The 23,525-nt window shown below is 38.3% G+C and overlaps 1 protein-coding gene across 1 annotated transcript in view; it reads left to right on the top strand.

Annotated features, from left to right (window-relative positions):
* Nucleotides 1-23,525, top strand: part of SMYD3 (SET and MYND domain containing 3) — a 634,857-nt gene that overhangs the window by 95,973 nt on the left and 515,359 nt on the right. The window contains exons 2-5 of the mRNA XM_074947067.1: nt 2,129-2,192; nt 6,217-6,324; nt 7,494-7,554; nt 12,202-12,338. Of these exons, the coding sequence (XP_074803168.1) occupies nt 2,129-2,192; nt 6,217-6,324; nt 7,494-7,554; nt 12,202-12,338 (370 nt within the window). The remainder of the gene's footprint in view (nt 1-2,128; nt 2,193-6,216; nt 6,325-7,493; nt 7,555-12,201; nt 12,339-23,525) is intronic.

Raw genomic sequence — 23,525 nt, 5'->3', positions numbered from 1 at the left:
GTTAAGGTTTGTGACCAAGTTGGTGCCATCTCACTTTATTTGGACATATGACACTTCGAGGCATTTGCTGTGAATTTAGAGTGAACATAGGGAGTAAAAGTTGTGGGTAACTGAGTGTATATTGATTTAAATAAAGGAAAGAAGAATGGTTCTGTGGTCCAAGTACCAGACTGAAAATAAGAAGTACCAGATTGGATATCTGAAGACCTACTGTAAAATTCTGACCCTATTGAGGTCAATGACTAAATTCTTTGAGTTCAGCGGGTCCAGCATATCACGTCTAGTTTTATTGACAGCTGTGCTATTGATTTAAAGTCTGAGCCAGCAAAGTGATCCACATGGCAGACCCTTATGCCCCCATGGAATCCCTGTAAAGACAATAGGAATCTTACAGGGTCAGGTCCTTAAGGTATAAACATGAGCAAATCACTTTATTCTCTCCCTCTGCCTTCTTTTCGTCATCTGTAAAATTGGGACAGTTATCTGCCTCATGTGTCTTGCAAAGGTTATTTAGGGTATGACTGCACTGCGAGCAAAGGGGTGATTGCAGCACGGGTAGGTATACTCATGCTAGCTTTAATACAGCTAGCCTGGGTAACAATAGCACTGTAGGTGTGGCAGTACAGGTTAGCTATCCAGAGTACAAGCCCTACAGGGAGTCTGGAGTACTCTGAATGCTAGCTTGTGCTGAAGCCCGTGCCACTACCTCTACACTGCCATTGTTACCTGTGCCAGGCAGATTAAAGCTAGTATGGTATACCCACCAATGCTATGATCACCCCTTAACTTGCAGTGTAGACATACTCTTGATGTTTGCAATCCATTTTCAGCTCTTCAAATGGAAGGCGCTATAGGAGTGCAAAAATGTATTAATATAATAATGTTGTGTATAGTGGTTGTCAAACCTAAGCATCTGTCAGACTGGCTATGTGTCTTTATGCATAAGTCTGTAGTTTATTAGTGTAAGAAATGTGTCCAGCTGTCTATTAGTAGGAGTATTTCCACAATGTAGGAAGGACAATCCTACTGTCTGGCTAGCTAGTATGTCCTTAATTTAGTCTCTTCTCTCTTGAGTCTTCTGTTTATAACACCATATTCTCAGTGTCAATATATGCTAGGAAAGCATATGGTTAACTTTGTTTTAAAATATAAAGCTAAAACCTCTGGGCTTTTTGCTGGTGCTGCGACAGCTAAGAAATTGGCAAGAATGTTACTACAATGCATATCCTAATGCCAGTGCAGCTGAGAACAGAATTTGATTTATGACATGTAAATTTGATTAATTTTCTGCATAATTTCATGCTAAATATTTCCTCGCCATCTAATAATTTACAAAACTTTTATTAGTAAATTATATTTTCTCCCCAAGTCAAGTTCTCAGCTTGTCATATGACTTAAATTAAGCCAGCAATCGGGAATCTCACTCAAGCCAAGAGGTGCTTTGTAGAATCATAATTAAAATGTTCATATGTATCTCTGGTTCGAACTTCTCATCTCTCCCCGTGTGCCACCAATAGTCTTTTTCAGATGGAGTTTTTGCTTTAGTCACATTGTTTACCAATCACGAGCAACCTTTTTTTAAGGCATACATTTCCACTACCAGGTCATCTTCACATTGCAAATAACTCAGTGTCACAACTGCAGATTAACAGCAAGAATCTTGCTTAAGACAGGTAGTAGGGTCCTGAATTCTGCCTTGCAACATATTATCATGTTGCTGCGCTCCAAAGACGACAACATCTAGCTGTGCTGCACCATAGTCTGAGATTCTATTGCATTAACCACAAAATCTAATTCCTTGACAGTATTGTAGCAAAGCAAGAAAAACAAATGATTCCTGTTTTATCTCACTGGAGAGTAGGGAGACTCCTCTTTAGTCTAGACTCCGATAATCTTACTGTTAACACACAAGCAGCCCCATTGACACTAGTAAATAAATAAACTATTCATAGGGTAAGATACTGTTTAATATGAGTAAGGAAATCAGAATCTCTAGCCCTTAAGTTCTTGCCTTGACTTCGTATGTAAAATAAATACAATTTGTCCTTTTTGTGGCTCCTTTTTTCCTTCAGATATTTGGAAATATTTTTATTTTTCCTATATAACTAATACCGGATGTTTCTTACAGGAATGAACGGCTGCTTAGATGCTCTCAGTGCAAAATTGCCAGATACTGTGATACACGTTGTCAGGTAATGATCATTTTTAAAAATAATGACAAGCTACTAAAGAAAAAAAATAACCGTTTAGCTGTGGGGTTTTCACTGTGTTGTGTTGCCATTACCCATTAATGGTCCCTGGACATCTATGGAATCCATTAAGTCAACAAGTCATTAACAATGAGCAAAAAAATAAATAAATCACCCTCTCATTGCAGCTTTTGCTTAATGCTTATTCATTTACCTAACTAATATAACTAATGCAGACAATGTTGATATATAACTTTTTCACAGCTTGCCTCTTCCTCTCATTTACTAAGGCTAACACTTTCAAAACTGGATGCCCAAAGCTAGTTATTTGAATAAGAGGCCTGACTTTTGAATACTTACAACTCTCATTGACTTTAAGGCTCTTGAATTTGAATGCCACTTTCTTTCATGTTGGGTTGTGTGGGTGTTCTCTTTTTTTTTTTTTTTTTTAAATTATGGATATAGATCTAAGGCTAACTTTCTTACCTGGTTTTACCCCCCACCTCCTTTTACAGTCAATAAAATAAACTAACAAACAAAATGAAGTTGAAATTGATGGTTAGGATTTACCTGCTCAGAAAAACCTGCTTGTTGTGTTTCCTGGCATACATGCAGAGAAATTAGATAAAATTAGATAAAAACATAAAATACTCTTACTGGTTGTAAAGTAGCACTACTTTATTTGTTGGACATTGATCTATGGGTAGGTCCTGTTTCATGATATAAATCTTGGTGGTTTTGCTTGGTTATATAACTTGCATCACTGGTGGGGGTAGTGAATGGTTGAGGGGGAGAGAGCAGCCCCCGCCATTCTTTCCTTTTTGTGGCAGGGTGCTATTAATGTTGTTTGATCATGTTATGTTAATGCAGTTGCAACTTTTTCTTGCCAGTCTCTGAGGTCTGGATGGTTTTCCTCATTCCAGCATTCCCTCAGCAAAATAAATAAATGCAACCACTCTGTTTGCAGTTTTGGTTTGACTGCCATGATAGGGAAAAGATGCAGTCTTAACGTCATTCTAGTGTGAAAACATATCTCTAAGTTTAGGAGACTGTGACATATGATGCTATGTGATACTTCATATTTCGTCTCATTAGCGCTTTATTGGTTGGGTAGGCTATTAATCATTTTGATGTCACTGTTAGCATATCTAAAATCCTATGCAGGATTTATGTTCGGAAATTTTTTGACAGATAAAGGCTGACTCCAAAGAGCAATTTTAGCTGAAGCAAGATGATAATGCCAATATAATTATATTACACAGAACGATGTCTGGACACTTACAAGCATAGCTTTGTTTCTTTGGGACAAAAGTAATTCTGCTTAGTAGTAGATACTTAACTTGTATTTGTCTGATACTTAGTGACACTAACTGTATTATAATGTCTAGTTGGGGTCATTTTGTTCACTTGTAGAGTTACAAATAAAGAAATATAAGAACAAGGTTCCCATGTGGAAGAAAAAAATATTGACTAATTTATTACTTGTAGGTATAAGAAAGATAGTCCAAAGTAAAATAACTGCTACCTGATATTGACACCTTGTTATTTAAAGTAAAAAATCATCCATCTGATGCTATTCATAGTGTTATATTGTTTATAACAGTGGTTCCCAAACTTGTTGTGCTGCCTGTGCAGGGAAAGCCCCTGGCGGGCCGGGCCGGTTTGTTTACTGCCGCGTCCGCAGGTTTGGCAGATTGCGGCTCCCAGTGGCTGTGGTTCGCTGCTCCAGGTCAATGGGATCTGCTAGAAGCGATGGGAGCGATCAGCTGAACCTGCGGACGCGGCAGGTAAACAAACCGGCCCGGCCCGCCAGGGGCTTTCCCAGCACAAGCAGCGGAACAAGTTTGGGAACCGCTGGTTTATAATCATCTGATTACTCACACAGAACGCAAAATTAGATATTTATTTTCAACCCATCAGCTCACAGATTCCCATGAACTGCCACTTCCAATTTTTGATACACTCTATCCTTCCTTCTGGGGCCATTCATATAGCCAAGCAATGGGAATTCTGCAAACAAAAAATACAGTGACATCTGTCTTAAGGGACTGACCACAACTGGTTACTTAATATAGGTCTAATAGTGGTGGAGTAGTACTGAACTCAGTAGGCCAGACGTGAGTCACTTTACACCAGCTGAGACTCAGGACCATTGTGTTTGTGTTCTGGGATGTCTCTTACAGCCAGAAGTTGTCTGGGATGGTGGTCTCTTGTAAGAGTTTCATAGTCTTTTATGATAAATTCCCACTGCCGGGGTCTTTGTTCCTATCATCTGAGGGATGGGGATTCTTCCAGCTTTAGAATTTTAAAACTATTAAATCACCTCACCAGAGGGCATTGTGCACCTGCCCCTGTTCAAGCATTATAACATCCCTACTTCTCCTACCCATCATTTCCTATTTTACTGCTGATTGTAGAAGAGCTATTTCTGTGTCAGACATCATGCAGTCTGATACTGATAGCTGATACGTGACAGAAATTGTTTTACACAGTTGCTTGTTTCGTTTCTCCTACTGCCTTTCTGTCAGAAACTAAATCGCCTTGTGGAGTCCTATGTTTGTTTTAACTGTTATCGTATCTTTTTGTTAACTGTTTCTTTTTCTCCTTTGCACTTTTATATGGACATCTGTAAAGCAGCCCAGTAGCTTCAGACTTTGCTCTGAATGCCAAAATTAGATGTATACAGGCTTAAAAATCTCCAATTCCATCACACAGACTTTATATGAAACATTAAAAAAGGTCTGGATTGACTAAAGTAACAAAAGCAAACTGAAGGAATACAAAAACAGCCCAACCTTCCAGCATAACGAGAGATGCGCTTAAAGACTCATTGCTGCTCCTGCTCTCCAGTGATTTTAAGGACGAAGTGCCACAGTTCTGCGTATGTGCACACGCTCCCTATATCTCCCCGCCCCCCCGGTATTCCTCTATCCCGTTAAATCTGTTCATTCGGTAAATAGCTTTCTACTAGACTTATTTTTATCAGTTGTTCATTAAAGACCCAGTCTTGCATATACTTACACACAAGCAACTTTACTCTCATGAGTAGCCACATTGATTTCAATAGGACTGCTCATGTGTAAAGTAACTCCATATATAAATGTTTGCAATCTCAAGATCTGAAACAGAACTTTACTTTCGGTTTCTTTTGATTGTTTCCTCTCCCAGTGCTTCTAATTTATTGATTTGTTCCTATAAAGGGTCAAATATAAATCATTCAGGTTCTTGATTTTCTGATTTATCATTCCTTCTGCTTTTAATTTTCACATTCTTTAAAACTGTGAGCAGTTAGCGTACCTCCTTTTAAAATCCCTTTACTTGCCTACTAATGACTATTAACAAATGAGAAACCCCAATTTTTAAATTGAGATCTTAAAAATATTTATAACTGAGTCCTAATGACACCTTGCAAAGATTTCATCAGCCAGATAATAACTGAAGAGAAGAATTAAGTAGTTAAATTGAAGCAGAGTTATTTAATGCCCTAACATAACTGGTGAATACTGATCTGCATATATAGGTCATTAACACTACTGAATGTCCTGGGCCTGATTCTTCTTTCATATTGCTGTAAATCAGGAGTAACTCCACTGACTCAATGAAATTGTACTGGGGGGGGGGAAAAAAACCCAAAAGCACGAGGTAAATGAGAAGAAAATCAGGCTCCATTTATTTATCATATAAAGAAAATATTTTAAATAACTTCACTTTTCCCAGTCACGGAAAGCTCAAGTAGCAATGATGGCATTTATAACATGTTACAGTGTTAAAAAAAAAAAACCAAAGTTAAAAGAAGGTCGTTTACACTGCAATGTCATGCACTCAAAAGTTTGAAATGTTGGATATAGGGTTCCTGTGCAGTTTTAATTCTGCTCCCTTGTTTTAATTCTTGCTCCAGGCCAGGTACTGATGGGGAGCACGACATGAACACTGATACATGCACCCCAGCTCCCTCTGTAATCTATATCATTAGTGTATGTGTTGGTCTGAAATAAAGTGTATGATCTTGTTTTTTTTAACGTAACAGAAAGAAGCCTGGCAGGAGCACAAGCAAGAATGCAAGTGTCTTAAGAGTATTGAGCCTAACTTTCCTCCTGACTCAGTGAGACTTGTTGGTAGGATTGTTTTTAAACTAGTAAGTGACATTCTGTTAAACATATCCCATTCTACAGTTACACAGAAACCGGCTTGCACTGTAAATTTTTAATGTAATTAAAGACTAAAAAGCAGCGGTGGCTGGGTGGATGAACAAAATGGAACATGCATTTTGCATTACAAAATCGCTGATTAATTCCCAGCAACACTGGAAACATCAGGAAATATGAAAATGGACGTAATTAAGCTCCAGGGGCCTGCTCATGAAACTGTTGCAGAAGAGCAATGTCTGTTGAAGTCAATGGAAGTTTCTTATTCAGTGACTATGTAATTGAGTCCCAAAACTCATTCCCTCAGAAATGGAAAGGGAAGAATATCACTTTGGGCTTGATCCTGCACCATTGAAGTTGATGCACGTTTTGGCATGGACTTTCATGGGAGCAGGATCAAGCCCCTTTTGAGTAGAGGTGAATATACAAGATTTTGCATAAGGATTGAATGCTGATGGATATTTTCTTTTGGGGTGTACGATGCTGTGCTCTGCAGACTTGTTAGCTTAGGCTCTGTTAGATTTTTTTGAACTCACCTGAAATTTCTGGGTTTACAATCTTTCCACAATGGTGGTTCTCATATTAATCTTCATGGACTAAATGCTATGCTTACTTCAGCTACCTATGACTAAGAGGTTGTAAATCAGCAAAGAATTTTGCCTTTTTTGCTGGCCCTAGTCCTAATGCCCTTATTCCCAGACCAAAATATATGTATTTGGAATAGTTTGAGGACTTAAAAGATGATTTGTTATATTCTTTTGTACACTGTTATGGATATATGTTTGGCAATGCTTTTAAAGAGAATATATATATAAACACATACCATTCCCTTTATATTAATTACATGAAGTGAAAGAAGCCTTCTAGTCTTATAAATTGTTCCCTATTAAGGGACACAGGGCTGAAGTAAATTACTAAAGATAAACTGCCAAAGCCAAGAAAATAAATTAGTGGGGAAGTCTCATTACAAAAAAAATCATTTAGTATTTTTATGATAGTTTATAGAATATGTGACATGAACAACACAAGCGATTTATGTGACTGCTGTTACTTACTTCATGGTAATGAGTAATTCAGGTTTGTAAAGTGCTTTGGAGATAAAATGTGCTCTATAAATGCTCATTATCGTGCATTCATTATTTTTGTTTTTTCTCTTCAGCTTGGACAATCAGCAGCATGTCCTTCTGAGAAACTCTACTCTTTTTCTGATCTTCAGTCAAGTAAGTAATCACCATCCACATGGCTGTAAATGCATAGTATGATTGGTTTGTTTCCTTCTGGCTCGCCCTTCTGAAATTCTGCTCTGTGGAATAAATTGTAAATGAAAAAAATCGAAGTGTAGAATGGAATGAAAGACCCTCTTTGAACTGCTGAAATTGCAGTGGGAAATTAGGTTACAGTTTTCTACTGCTAGTGTGGGGCCAATTCTTCATGTCTTGCACAACCAAAATTTTCATTGACTTCAGTTGGACTTCTGCCTGATTTAGAGTATTCACCTTCTTTGTTAGGTTTGTTTCTTTAAGATGACATCATATCTGCTAGATTAGGTAGAAATTTCTGAGTGAATCTAGTTTAAAAAAACAAATCCACACGCTTTTTGGTCATAAACCCTTTTTATCTATTTTAGTTTGTTGTTAATATTTTCTTTGTGTATAAAGATTCAACGGAACTTCTAATAAGAGAAAAATGCAACTGTTTGAGGCTCTTATTAAATGTATGTTTTTCTGAAAATTCAGTGTGGACAAAAAGATCAGATTGTGTTTCCATAAGTTTCAGGTACTCGTGGAATGAATCATAGAATCATAGAATATCAGGGTTGGAAGGGACCTCAGGAGGTCATCTAGTCCAGCCCCCTGCTCAAAGCAGGACCAATCCCCAATTAAATCATCCCAGCCAGGGCTTGTCAAGCCTGACCTTAAAAACCTCTAAGGAAGGAGATTCCACCACCTCCCTAGGTAACGCATTCCAGTGTTTCACCACCCTCCTAGTGAAAAAGTTTTTCCTAATATCCAACCTAAACCTCCCCCACTGCAACTTGAGACCATTACTCCTTGTCCTGTCATCTTCTACCACTGAGAATAGTCTAGAACCATCCTCTTTGGAACCCCCTTTCAGGTAGTTGAAAGCAGCTATCAAATCCCCCCTCATTCTTCTCTTCTGAAGACTAAACAATCCCAGTTCCCTCAGCCTCTCCTCATAAGTCATGTGTTCCAGTCCCCTAATCATTTTTGTTGCCCTTCGCTGGACTCTCTCCAATTTATCCACATCCTTCTTGTAGTGTGGGGCCCAAAACTGGACACAGTACTCCAGATGAATGGTTCTGCCTTCTAGTCTTTCAAAGTTAGGCTACTTCTAAAATAGACAATACTGATCCTTTCAAGTCTTTAATAGCTCAGAGTCTCTGTCAGTCTGACTTAAATGGCAAAAAGTACACGTAATTCAATTTATTGCAGCACAAGAGAAAATTAATAGTAAAAGGGACATTGTGTAGATTAATGTAAACATTTTTGCTTGCCTTTTAAAACTGTTCTAATTTGGCAAGGAAACATGGTCTGGATTTTAAGTAACTTCATATATGTAGCTTCACTGAAACATTAAAAAACCCGAAGCCGCAACTACTTATTATGCTATTTTTCTTTTTCTGCTGTAGTGCTTGCCATTGTATTCACCTTTTTGCATAATACAAGGGCAAAGGAACATTAGTAAGGCAACCAATTTAAAAGTGATAACTCAAAATTAAAATGGATTCCTTTTATCAGCTAGTAGAATGCAGTGCTGAATATTCTTAAATGAAATGGTTTAGGAATATTCAAAAAGGGATTAGACACTTACGTGAATAAAAACAGCATTTACAATTACTCTAGTTAGATTACAGAGTTAAAAATTATTGATCCTCATGCTTCAGGATGTTGCTGGAATCAGTAAGAAATTTCCCTTCGTAATATAGTATACGTCTGACCAGGTGCACAGTGAGCAGTGACTTTCCTTGGAACCATTGGGTATCTGCTGCTGCTATGGTACAGTCTTACTTTATGGTCTTAATTTCTTGCATATTAACTGAGGGCACAGTCTGGTAAGGTATAGAGAACAAATCTCCTGACATGCTGAGAGTCCTGAACTTACCTTGCCTTCATCAAAGTCAGTGGGAATCAGGAGTATTAGGAGCTGAAGTAGCTGAAGGATCAGGCTGAGTGTGAATAAAATGATACAGAGTCTGCGAACCGCTGCCAGAAAACTTGCAATAAAATTCTCATTTTTAAGAAAATCCAGGCATTGCACAACACAAGCTGGCTTCCATCTTTGTTACCGGAGACCACTCCATTTTCAGGAATCTTCAGTACATCACAGAGGCATCTAGTCTAGACATCTACGTCACAACTGCAAGTGAATACTTTTACAGAAGTTAATATTTTTGCTGCCATTTTTGTTTGCCATTAGGAGTTGCAAGGGATCTGTATAATGGCCTGGTAGTACCGCTACCTTAATTTGCTGTCCATCAGATCATTACTTTTCAATACTATTATGTACTACTTCTTTGGAATGAGAATTATTTTCTTTGATTTACTGTGTGTGTGGTTTATACACCCGCAAAATCACTTCACCCATTTGCTTCTCTCTCTCCCTCTCTCTCTCTCTGTATATATGCATTCTCCTTTGGGAGGAGCAATATATTCCTCCCCCTCCTCTTTTCAAGATCTACTCTGCCAATTTCATAATCACCCAGAATCTGTTGCACACGCTAAATCTGAGATTAATGGTCTGGAATGTCACCTTGATCTTCTACTGCATTTGCTACTTCTGCATTACTCTTTATGCATTAGTACTTAAAGGTCTAAAATCGGTGCAGGTTCTACAGGCTATAACTCTACTGTGCTTAAATTTACCAAGACTCAAATCCTGTATTATTCTTTAAAAGTCGTAATGCATGCAGAAAGGAGTATATTTACAACATTGTTTGCAAATACTTTGCTGTCTGCCTCCTGCTAGTATCAGCAGGAGCTGCATATCTAAATCCCTGTGCATAATGTAGTAAAGTTGTCACAAACCTTATATAGCATTGTCTCTCCAAGACTAGGGTCTGACACAATTGAGCATATTTCTAAGCACACAGAATTAAGGTATTTACAGGTTCTGTTTCACTTTGATTTTTGCTTTTTGTCTCATGATGAGTTGGGGAAAAACAAGGTCCTGATCATTTGCCATTAAATATCTCATGGGACTTTTTTGCAAGAATTGCTGGTGTCCTGGATAAATTCCAATTTGAGTAATTACATTCTGCTTCAGCCTCTCTAAATACTCCCTGAAGTTTCAGCTGATGCAATATTCTTGTTCACATCTGTCCTAACTGTAGTGTCGCTCTGCATGGGGCTGTTAAATTACTCCTGCATTCTGTCACAGAGTTGGTTTCCTTTCAGTGGTGGGGGGTGAAGTGAGTCCAGTCTGTCCGTCTTCATAATAAATAATAATATTCTGTAATGTGCATTTGGACTATTGGAACTGATGGTTTTTTATAAATGCAAAGTATTATGATCTTTTATAAAGCTTGAAGCTATAAGCAATCTAATGGTCTATTGAGGCCACACAGCATATGGATAAAGCGGGTCACATTTGAAAGGGTTTAGCACAACTGTATGTGTTGAGACAGTGCTCTGATAGTGGCAATTTGTTGGCCCTACTGTAGGTCTATGATCATATGAGGTGGAAGAGTCTGTTTTTGGAGGTATAATTGAGTGAGTAGAATGCCAAAGCACTACCTCTTTTGGATGATTAATTTAGTGTTTTTGGTGATGGAATCTCTACTAATTTATTTTATTCCAACTCCCTATCTATTCTACAGGTGTCTAATATTGCTAATTTTCTCCAATAAATGCCTGCCGAATTATGGTTGTGATTTCAGTGGATTTTGATTTGACCACCTCTTATGAAAGTCATTTCTATTCCCTAGTGCAGCTCAACATTAAAAATAATAGAACCAAGTTGACCCTTGGTGCAGATGGGTGCAACTTCACTGGAGTTTTGCTTGTTCTGCCAGTGATGAATTTAATCAGTAACATATAATACTATACTCACTTTGAAACTTTCCTCTTAGTTTTACTCTATGATTGACATTTAAACTCATCCATGTTACCTTTCTTTCATTACTCCTTGTTCCCTTCGTTGTAACTAGACTCAAAGGAAGGAGGAGACAGGGAGGAAGTGTGGCCCGGTGAACTGAGAGGAAATTTTGGGTTCTTTTCCCAGCTCTGACATTGATTTGCTCTTTGTTTGTTTGTTTGGCAATTCACCTAGCCTGATCTGCAGAGATGCAGAGCACATGCAGCTCCCGTTGTCCTCCTTTGACATTGTGATTTTATTATTTAATATCAGAATAATATTTACTTGCATTAGTACTGGTTTTAAATTTCAGCTTTCTTTAACTCAATCTTTGTGGTATTTTCCCTTTCTATGTGTACCATAGTCCTTGTACTCTGCTTATTCCATTTGTCAGCATAAAGCAATTTTTGACACTTCATAAGAAGAATGTGATATAGAAATGCATCCGGTTGTAAGGAGGATGAAATTGTAGGATAATATGCAACACATTTTAATTGTAACAAACTGAATTGACTAATTTAGTATTTAACATATTGTATCTGCTTACACATCTGTTTTATCTTTAGGCTTTTGATCGTTCATTCACCATAATGTTTGTGATTTGGAAGTAGCACTTGATAAACTCTGCTTAGTGGTGATATGTAGCTGTCAAAAATAGTGGTATATAATTACCTTCTGTCAAAATTAAATTTGGGATTGGACTGCTGCCATTGGGCTTCTTAAAGATGTTGACAGAAGGTTTTATTCATGCTTTGCTGTATTTTTTCCCTAAGATATTGAAGAGTTAAGTGAAGAAATGAAAGAGGGTCTCAGGCACCTGGCACAGACATTGCAGCTTTATTTGAGAGTGGAGATCCAGGATGCTTTTCAGCTGCTACCTGCAATAGACATTTTTCAGATCTTCGCAAAAGTAAGTGTTTAAACTGATTCCTGACAACTCTATAAATTATTTACTTCTCTTCTTGATTTAGTTTTTGGGTGTACAACACATCCATCCAGAAAGCTTTCAGAAAGTGCAGTGATATATGACATAATGTCAGAATGACCAGAAAAGTCTATTCCACTTCAGTAATTATTTAAGCAAATTCCCATCCCTTGAACAGCAGTTTTTCTTTTGATATGATTGTTACTTAAATTAAAATAAGGAATTGCATGAAAAGGGAATTTTAAAATGAACACGACATTTTTGGTGTAATGTAATAAGGGACAAAGATTGAAAAATGACTTGGGATGATTAATAAGTCATTTATTTTCCAACTATCTTGTCTTTTGAAAAAGATGTTAAAGAGTACACCATACTCTGTTTTATACTTCGGAATATTTCTGCAAAACATAACATCCTATAGTTGGAGATACATTCATGTTCCTGTTTTGTCCTTTTAATAACAAGTGTTAATGTGTTCCATAACACTATTACATTCCTCAAATGGTGATTTCAGGTGTCGGAGGCCATCTGTAACGAGACGGTAGACATAGATGATCTGGTAGAAGTACTGGAGTTTCATTTCCACATTTACTAAATGTTCCATACATTATGTGATATATACCATTGACTTTTCCAGTACGTATTTTGTTGCCTTTGTTCTAGGAAGTTTCATTAAACAATTCCTTTAGAGGTATTGTATATGGAGAATATTTACATTTCTACTTAAGAATTTTAGATGGTGGGTTTTTTTTTCTGATTGGTTGCTAGCACATTCATATATACTCCAGCATGACTGATCTCTCTCATTCTCACCTTCACACACACGTTGTGGTCAACTGTTTTTACATTATGATGTTACCCGAATAACCCTTAGACTTTTTTAGTCCTGTAAAAGGGAGAGTCTCTTAATAGTTGCAGTATATAGGTCTTTTTGGCTGTTTGCATGATGGGTTGAATGTTTTTGAAATGGAAGAAAAATTGAAAGAGAATATGAGCCTCATTATCAAATATGTTGTCTAGATTGAATTTTTACAGATTTCTGAATTTGGTGACTAATGTCAATTGCAACTTTCTCTGGCAAACCATGATTATTACAAAGGGTGAAATTTATGGCAGTGAAGAAAGCTCACAGAAAGCCCAATGAGTCACTCAAACCCTCTGTGTAGTGTGTTTAAGTTCCACTAAGAGGCTTTTGTTGTTTTGTGCAAGCCCTCTATTCTGGTATGAATTTTACCAGGTGAATGTTACTTGAAATATACATATGTATTAACCCTGTGAAGAGAATTGGCATCATGGCAAATAAATCTGAGGCTTAGAAAATGAGCCTTGGGTAGTGGAATCAATCAAGTCATAGGTTGCCGTGCTGTGTGGCCTTGTACATAATAGTAATCCATGAAATAGAGGCTGTAATGATACTGGGCCTGTCTCTATTCTTCCCATGGACTTCTTTCAGAGCAGTATTGGACCTATTGCCTACAAATGAAAAATAGTTATTGTAAATTTTTAAAAAAAATTTTTAGGTTTACATAAGTAGTGATAGAATACAAAAGAGAGAGATTCCTATGAAGTAGCTGGAAAATACAGCCTTTAAAAGACGCACATACCTTTCATAGTTCCCACTTTTTGTCCCTTGGGTAATGCCCTCGGACTGTCATCTGGCTTCTCCCCTTTAATGCATCCTCTCGTGGGTGGGCATTTGCCTTAGTTTCCATCTATATCAGTTTAGAAATGTGGCCTGTGGTGCTCAGCCTCTCTCTGTGGCTTCAGCCCTCCCTCCACTTTTGGGGTAGTAAGAGGTGAGTGCTGAAGAGTCCTGTAATGGGCCTCCAGTTGGTAGTCTCAGGCCCGATATGTCCCTTTCTCTCCCTTGTCAGGGTAAGGACAGAGGAAATTGAAGCAGGAACAAAAATCAAGTTAAATAGTCTGATGTTATGACCACCACCCTGAAGCTTCAGCAGTCTCTATTCCCTTCCCTGGGAAGAGTGGTAGGGGGATGGAAGTCTGCCCTCTCCTCTGAGTCCCAGCCTGGGATCTCTGAGTTGGCCAGTCAAGGACTGTTTACTTATGTCTCCTGCTGCCTCCCTGGGCTGCTTGCTATCTCTTGCAGGCATCTTCTGCATGGTAGTCTTCCCCTGGATGCTTCTGCCAGGAAATTGGTCTCTCTAGGCAGCTTTCCCCTGTCTGATGCTGTGGAGCTCTTCAGTGATGGCTCCTAGCCCCTCCTGTAGCTGCCCTGCTCCATCTGGGTTGCAGCTTGTTATTCCAGCAGTTGCTAACCAGCCATTTAGTTGCAGCTGGAGAAGAGATTGCTCTCATTATTAACTCTTTAGTGTCTACTGCCATGTTGGGATCTATACACCCCATCACAGTGACCACCAAATTCTTTATAAAATATAAGGTGGCTGAAATAAATTAAGTCTTTGTAAGATATTAGGAGGATTCTTAATTGTTTATTTAGGACTTTTAAAATATATGTATTTATTCCATGCTTGGCAAAACTGTGTAGACCCTTGATGTTCATAGTTTGGAGAATGAGCAAACCACTATGGAAAAAATTGTAATTTCTATTATATTTTCTAGTAATTGGCAAATATTATGACACCTGTTCCTCTTTGCTGTGTGGTACAGAAAGAAAGAAAATGCAGAGATAATGGTGAGCATATAGAAGTATATATGTCATACCAGTAAGGCAGAAATGACCCTGCTCCTATCTAAGGACAGAACTGCTCCTCCACTGCCTGTCCTCTCCTGCCTTCTAACACTGTGGAATTCCTTGTATGGGTGTATAGAGGGGAGTAGCCACTGCAGCTGGCATGCACCCCTGTGCAGAGCATGGATTTCTTAGCAGAAACTCCTGGGTGACTTAGTGTTGTATTTGTATATTTTTAAACTTAGTGCCTTATCAAATTCCAAGAAGGATTAGCTGGATGATGGAAAAGTTCAGATGTACGTTAAATAGGAAGCAGGGTTTTTTTTTTCAGAAGAGAATATAAACCCTCATGCTTCATGGTTTAACTGAATAAGCTAAGAGATTTTATCTGTAGGCAGATTATTCATCAGTTTTTCCCTATAGGTTTAATTGTATCTTCTTCTCAACTGCCAGTTGCTGGCCGCTGTTGGATACTGGCCTAATTGTATCAATGGTCTGATCTAGTATGACAGTTCCTACATTCTTACGTTCCTGTGTTCCAAATGAGAATTTTTACAATATTTCTTTTCTTGCTTCCAGCCTGGACTGAAACTTCATAGAATTGGAGTGAATTTACAATATATTTTCTGGGATTTTTAAAATTCTGGTTTTGAAAATGAAGGCTCTTTGAGTTTGCTTCTAGTTCTTGTATATCAGTGTCTTATAGGTCATATGAAAACAAATAGATTGGAAAAAAGCTTTACTAACATTTATGAAACTGGTACTAAAGGCCTGCAACTATGTGGCTTGATAAACCTGTATTATTTATTAATATATTTATTTATTTGTATTTGTGGCAGTGCCTAGAGAAGGAGCAAATTATTTGTTTCAGTAGCACCCAAAGGCCCCAATTGTGAGTGAGGCCCCACTGAAGCAGGTGCTGTACAAACCCATGACAGAAAAGTGGTCCCTGCCCTGAAGAGCTTTACATTCCGTTAGACAGATGGATATAACACATGGGTACAACAAACAGTAGGTGGGAGGGAATTGCAAGGTAACAATGAGATGCTTATGATCTACTTGGCAAGCAACAGTCATAGCACATCAGCTGCCTAATCACTGTTGAGTTTTTTTACAGGCCAAGTAGCAGAGGAGAGTTTTAAGGAGGCATTTGAAGGTGGACAATGTGGTGGCTGTATGGAAGTTAATAGGGATCTCCTTCCACGAGTTGAGGCAGTGTGGGAGAAAGCACAAAAGTGCTTGTTTGAAAATTTCCCAATTAGGTGATGGAGATTCACATCAGTGGTAGAGCGAAGGCAGGGGTTGCCAGCTCAATATTATGTTCATTAGAGGACGTGAAATAGTCAATCGTTCTTGAAGTGTATCATAGCAAATTTGATATGCTATGAGAAATGTAGATATTTTTAATGCAATATGTCCCTGTCTTAAGAATGATTTTGTTACCACTGTGCTGAATGTATCTAAGCTACTTCTGTTATTTAAGTTGTAGTTATTACTGCAGTAGGGACAGTGAACATGCTTTTACTGTCAAATTGCCTGATTTCTCCCACTAGTGGCATCTGGCGGCTGGAGCTGTGGACCTCTTGCCTCTCCAGTCTTTCCTCTGCACATCAGGAGGCCCTCAGTCCATTTTAATTTGTTTCTGTTCCCTTGTTCCTTTGCTGCTGTTCCTCCAATTTTATTTTAAGGTTCCGTTCCCCAGCTGGGTTCTGTAAAGGAGTATGGAAAAATATATATATATATATATAGTTTTAAAAAAGAAGAAGAATAAGAATAAAAAAGAGAACTCCCCAATAGGAACTGAATCCAGAGACCACTCTGGAATAATCTAGTCACTGGCAAGACAGCGCTAGGTCGAAACTCTCCCCACTCATGGGGTCTTATTGTGAGGGGAAAGAGGAATATAGGGAGCATGGGCTGACCGTGCCATCAGCTGTAGTGCTGCTTATGTGGACTCATTACTGAACACATGTGATGGTTCTAGGAGCATGGAAAGTAGCTGGCACAGATCTACCACAGCTATGGTTACTTTCTATCATTTATTATAAAAACTGCAATTACCGACAAAAGGAATCTGAATTACTAATTGTACTGACTGGGGACTCACTGGCTAAAACCAACCATACACATTGTATTAAGAACAATATCACATCTCAAGTGTAGTTATAATACTGTATATACCAATCTTTTTGGAAGGTAGTGTAATTAACTGTAATTAATTTCCCTTACATAAATTTACAGTGTACCCTGTTTTTAACAGCATGTGATATACCTGCACATTTTGTCCTTTCCAGTTAAATTTAAATGTTTAATATTTAATATACCAATCTTTGTCTCATATATGAGAAGGCAGCCAATGTTCTCAAAACTCTACCTGTGCTACAGGGGATTTCCTGCCATACAGGCTGAATGCCAGTGGAAAAACATTGAATTCTTCTTAAAATCTAAAAAGAGGATACTCCTTTCTTTCAGGTGAAATTTTAAGGCGTTAGCACTGCGTATCCTGTGATGAGAAGGTTATGTGGCCTCTTCTCTACAAGAGTGACTTTGAAACAGACTGGCTGTTGTGGCTTATATGCATGGTCACAGAATAAAGAAATACTATATCTATGTAGTCTCAGGTCCTAAAATTGTTTTCCGCACCTGGTTGAACATTTCTTTAAAGTTCACTAAGTGCTCCTTCTTAAATTGAACTCCCCTTCTTTTTTTCTTTTCTTTTTTTTTTTTAAACTCTTTTTTTTGGGGGAACCAATCCTTTAACGGCATGCTACAAAAGAATACAGTCAAAGGTCACTTTCATTCTGATAGATGCTAGAACTTCAAGAAGGAAAATAAGCAGACAGCAAAACAAAAGAGAAAAACAGTCCTGCACTGAGATGACTGAATTCCAGACAGCTTCTGCAGGTCAAAAGAACTCTCAAGAAGCTAGCTTTAAACAGTTTTCCTCCTTTTCTGATCTTTGCTGTGTGCGAAAATTTGTTGCTAACTCAAGGTCTGACTAAATTAAACACCCTTGGCTAGTCCAAGTAAGCTGACTTGGGCTTGCGGGACTGTTAAATTGTGGTGTAGATGTTCGGGCTCAGGCTGGGGCCCCAGCTCTGGGACCCTACAATTTTACAGCCCTGCAAGCTTGAGTCAGCTGACACGAATTCCAATTGACATAGGCCAGCCGGGAGTGTTTAATTGCAGTGCAGACATACCTTCAGTTAAATACTCGTGACAACTTAAAAACAGCAACTACACTAAGTGTGAAATCCTGGCCCCATTGAAGTCAATGGAAGTTAAGCCACTGACTTCAGTGGAAGAAGAATTTTACTCTGTCTGTTTCTGTGGGATCAGTTCTAAAGTTTAGCTGCTCGCTTTGGAAAATAGCAGATGTGCTTAATGATATGTTTCAAAACTTGCTCTTATCATGTATATGCAGTTTTCTTTCTTCCTGAAGCTGCCAAACCCTTCTCATGGGCACCATCCTCAGAGCAGGTATCACAGTTTTGCAGTTTGGTTATTAGATCACCCTGTGTGAACTCCAGTATACTTAAAGTAGAGCTTGTCTGATGTACACTTGGGTAGTGATTTTGTTTAATTTCTGATCCTCAATATTAACCACAGATTTGTGTACAATTAATTACATGATAAAAGAAAAGGAGGACTTGTGGCACCTTAGAGACTAACCAATTTATTTGAGCATGAGCTTTCGTGAGCTACAGCTCACTTCATCGGATGCATGCATTCGATGAAGTGAGCTATAGCTCACGAAAGCTCATGCTCAAATAAATTGGTTAGTCTCTAAGGTGCCACAAGTCCTCCTTTTCTTTTTGCGAATACAGACTAACACGGCTGTTACTCTGAAACCTGTAATTACATGATGCGGCTCTAATTCCATTGAGAAATTTGAATGTCAAGATAAATCTTGAAACCGAGTTTTATGGTTTACCGGTGTCTCCATAACCTTGAGCTGGAACTAGTCCTAGGATCTAAGTCTTCAACCCTTCCTGGCTAACGTGGATAGTCCCACTAAGTAGTCAGTTAGATTTCTGTGAAGTGAGTGAGGGCTGGAGGGTCAAGCCTTTATTGTCTACAGTTTTGAGGTATTGGTAGTAGTGAAAGTAACTGCATACATCATTTATTGAAATCTGTAAAACATGGGCCAGATTCAAACCTGGTGTAACTCCACTGAAGAATTACACCACAAATAAAACTGGCCCTCAGAAGAGTCCATATTAGACCAAATTCAGACCTGGAGCTTCAGTAAGTTACCTGCTCACACCAGGTCTGAATTTGGCTCTTAATGTTTGCAAGGTATTCTGAGATTGTGCGCCTTTCATCTGAAGTACCAGTGTTTATTTCAAAGTGTTTTTAGGTGGTGAGGAAATAGAAATAACTAATATTGGAGTAAACTGAACAAAACCGTGACCTTTTAAGTGGTCCCCTCCCTATTCTCAAATCCTTACGTTTATAAAATGTGGGGCCAGATTCTGCTCTTTGTTATACTCCAAAAATCCCTGGATTTATATCAATTGAAATGAGTGCAGAATTTGGCCCATTATTTCTGGTGCTTTCATTCTAAATGTGGGATGGCATGGAGAGGAGAGAGAACTATTATTCTCATAATGGGCTAAATCCTGTAATTCTTACTCATAGGCAAATTCTGCCCTTGGAAGCAGATGCTCTGCTTCTGTTGATTTCAATAGGAGACATACACATCTATGAGCATTGGAGCTATGCATTCCTCTTTATCTGGTAATAAGTTATTAACAACCAGTCCCCTATCAAACGTTGCCTTACATTTTCCTCTATATTTCAGTCTAGACTGATAATAAGAATAAACCTGGAATATTATAAGTTGTTTTTGCAACCATGTAAGGGGGAAAAAAAAAAAGGAACAGCAAAGAGGAGAAAAGTCCATATAAATTAGAATTTCATAGACATCTTTGAAGTGTATCAAGCTAGGTTTTTGTCCACTTTAAATTTTCGAGGTTTATTCTGGACCATGAGGTGAAATAGAGTAAAATATGTAGGTTTTTGTTATATGGGATTCTTCATGCAAAGAGCATTCACTTTTCACTGAAAGATGTTCTGGCTCCTTAGGTAGAGTCTGAGTAGTTGATTTTTATCTTGGAAAGAACTAAAATGGCTGCCAGAGGTGGTAGTCTTTAGCAATGCTTGCTTAAAGTGTATCCTTCAACCTATACATTAAGGAGGCAAAAAATATATTGTGAATTGTAAAGGAGGACTGCTCCCTCCTGATGTGCTGTCCTCAGGATCCTTTTTTTCATTCTTCAAGTCTGAAAGTTTAAATACACTTCAGTAGTACCTTCAGTCTTTGACTTCTTTTTGTTTGGCTTCTTGAAAGAAATTCTTTTCAACATAAATTGAGTCATTGCCAATTTTAAGATTTTTAAATTTGTACAGTTCTGTTTCACTAAAACAAACAATTTCCAAAAAATCACTGGTCAGATCCTGTTTATCTGAAGGAATTTTGGTACTACTTTTGCCTACGCAGGGGAGATGGCAGAGGCTTCGCTTGACCCTCACAGGGGGTTGTTGATGGCAGGGGAAGTGAACAGGAACGGGGAGTCTTAAATTGTGATAATCTATTTAAGGGCAGAGTGAGTGGAAAAAACGGGTTTGATCTTCATGCTACCTCTCAGTCCTCCCTGCCCAGATTGTGGACATTGGTTCTGAGGGGGGGTCATTGCAAACAAACCTTCACTTCAGGATGTTGCTTTTAACACCAACATAGATACAAGCCTCTTCATTGTGCTGAGGAAAAAGCTCCCCGATTCGGTAATCATATTAGTGGAGAAGGAACACCCATTTACACCAACAAAGTCAGGAGGACTAATAGGATATGAGATGTGGGGAAATAATGTAAGGTTACAATTTTATTTTTGTTTTGTTTTTAAAAGGGAAGTGGCAGTGTGGAGTGTCGTCTGCTGTTATGAAGTTTCCAGCACTAACTCTACAGATCTCTCTTCAGCCTCCCCATATTTCGAGTGGTCACAGAACTCTGAATAGTTCTGGTACCATAGTGGTATAAGCAGCTGTATATTTATGAAACAGCTCTGTCAGTGTAACTCAGGCCTAATCTGCCACACTACTGAGACTTGTGCAGAATTATGTATTGGATTTATGGTGTTGATAAATGGCCGTTAGGGACTAGGCTGATGCCAGCTACTTTGTTTTTATTTGTATATTAAGGTATTTTAAAAATAATGCCTCATTCACTGTTGGTTTTTATAATGCTATGCAAATATAATAGCATGTAACTTGAAGAGATCATTACAGTTGACAAAACATTAAGGTGGGCTAAAAATTCAACAGAAAATTACATCCAAATTAACTCATTTAGGTACATCTTTCTACACTTCTTCTACCATCCCTACATTTCTAGCATCAGAAGGATTTTAGGAATTTAAAGTAATGTCATATTCCTACCCATTCATTTCACTCAATTTGGCAGGAAAAAACCCCAAATAATAAAAAGCCAGTTTGTGTCATCTTCCTGTCCAGTGTGTGAGATTTTTTTAATGATTTGTAGTTAGCTTTCGTCTACAGATGCACGGTTGGCTTATCTGGAAAAATCTGATTTTGGTTGGTCAGAATGCGAACATAATGCCTTGTGTGTGTGTGCGTGTGAAGTCCAATGAGAGTTCCATACTGACAGCAGTGTCAGGACCAGACCCAACGCTAAACTCATTAGCTTCCTTTTTGATCCTCTGAAATATCTTGCTCAGTTACTACCTAATGGACTTTGTCTGTAATCTAACTGGAATTTGACTTCCAGCATTGACCTTCAGGTTTGTTTACAGATGAGATGAGTCTTTATGAATTATCAATTCTTTAACATTTACCTTTGCTTCTGAGACGTACTGTCTTGACTCTGAGATTACAGGTAGAGCCAAATCTATTGGCTGTAAATAAAACTAAAAACAAATGAGTGATAGTAACTGCAGCAAGAGGAAATGAAATACAGTTAGTTATTTCTGCTCTATAATATCCATTATGTACTTGAATATTCTGTCAGATACTATTGCTTATACATTTTCTGACTTCAATACTTGAAACTTATTTTTTGTAGACACTTACAGAAACTCTGAACATTTTTAATCACTTCTGCACAGAATAGTTGCTGAATACGTTCAGTCGGGTTTGTTAGATGCAGTGGCTAGGGGCTGGATGGTTCAGGGTTGGATAACAATGTGGAACTATTCAGCCCTGAGCCATTGGTTTGAAAAAAGCCCAGGATGACAGTAAACATAAGTCAATCGTCCAGATGCTGTTTTGGCATAAATCCCATTTTGCATTTTATACCTTACTGGGGAGAGGTGTTACTGAGTAGGTGCAGAAAGAAGAGCCAATGGCAGCTTTAAGGGGAGTCACGCTGCAAAGGAGACTGGGGAAGCTGGACTACACTGTGTGTAAAGATTCATTTCTCTGGCTCTGAAGAGCCATACACCTGCCCCCTTGGCATCCTCCCTCCCCCGCTCTGCCACCCTTGGGCAAGAGGCATTAAGTAAAAAGTCTGAGATTGAAATTGCAGCATTTCCTGGGCCTTTTGTTCTTACATATGGGTTTTGAAGATAAGGTAATGTTTTACACTTGTGTGGTGCGTTCCATTTGAGGATTCTGGCGCACCTTATAGATTAATGACTAAAACCCCAGGGGGAGAGAGAAATATTGTTACTCTCATTTGACAGATAGGCAAACTTAAGTCTCGGAGAGATGTGAGGTGACGTCACCCAGCAGGTCAGTGGCAGAGCCAGGAATAGAACCCGAGTCTCCTGACTCCCAGCTCTGCACTGTAATCACAAGGCAATGCTACCCTTTTTACCATGGATAATGTGGCCTTAAGCAAGCATAGAAACAATTGGTATAGGAGTAGCTTGAGTAACAGCCTACATATTAGCTATTACAGTATGTAACTTCTTAATTTTTCAAGAATTACTCCATAGTGCTGCTGTGATTCATGCAATATTTACTTATATTATGTGCTGAGTTTTTTTTATTTAAATTGAGATCCCCAAGGGAGGCAAAGCCACCCTATGCATCAGCCATAGAAGCAAAGATCTAAATAGATGTTGATAAAATAGTAAAAATGCTAACTAAGACTGGAAGAAATATGGTATCAATAATCTAAAACCATAGTAAGTACTCCCTTAGGAGTACGCTGCATGTACTTTACTGAATGGAAGCCATATATTTTCATATAGCTGTAGTTTGTTTAATCTTGTATGTGACTTTTTCATATTATTTATTTCCACGTATTATCCCAATGATTTACAGTAGGGGAGACAGAATTTTCCATACCATTGCTCTTAACCTTTTAGCCACAATAGCTATTCTTAGGAACCATGGCATGTTGTACCAGAAAATAATAGAAGCAAATCTTAACCGCTCTCTCAAAATAAAATGTGATTTTAATTGTATCCATGTTTGCCCTGGAGTCTGTGAGACACATTAAAGCCTGATGTGGCAAAGACAAGCCTAGAAGAATCCTGTGTTTCAAATTGAGCAGACAC

The sequence above is a fragment of the Natator depressus genome, chromosome 3 (genome assembly GCF_965152275.1).
Source record: "Natator depressus isolate rNatDep1 chromosome 3, rNatDep2.hap1, whole genome shotgun sequence".
Lineage (NCBI taxonomy): Eukaryota > Metazoa > Chordata > Testudines > Cheloniidae > Natator > Natator depressus.
Note: the sequence above shows the minus strand (reverse complement) of the source record. Positions and strands in the feature narration are given on the sequence as shown.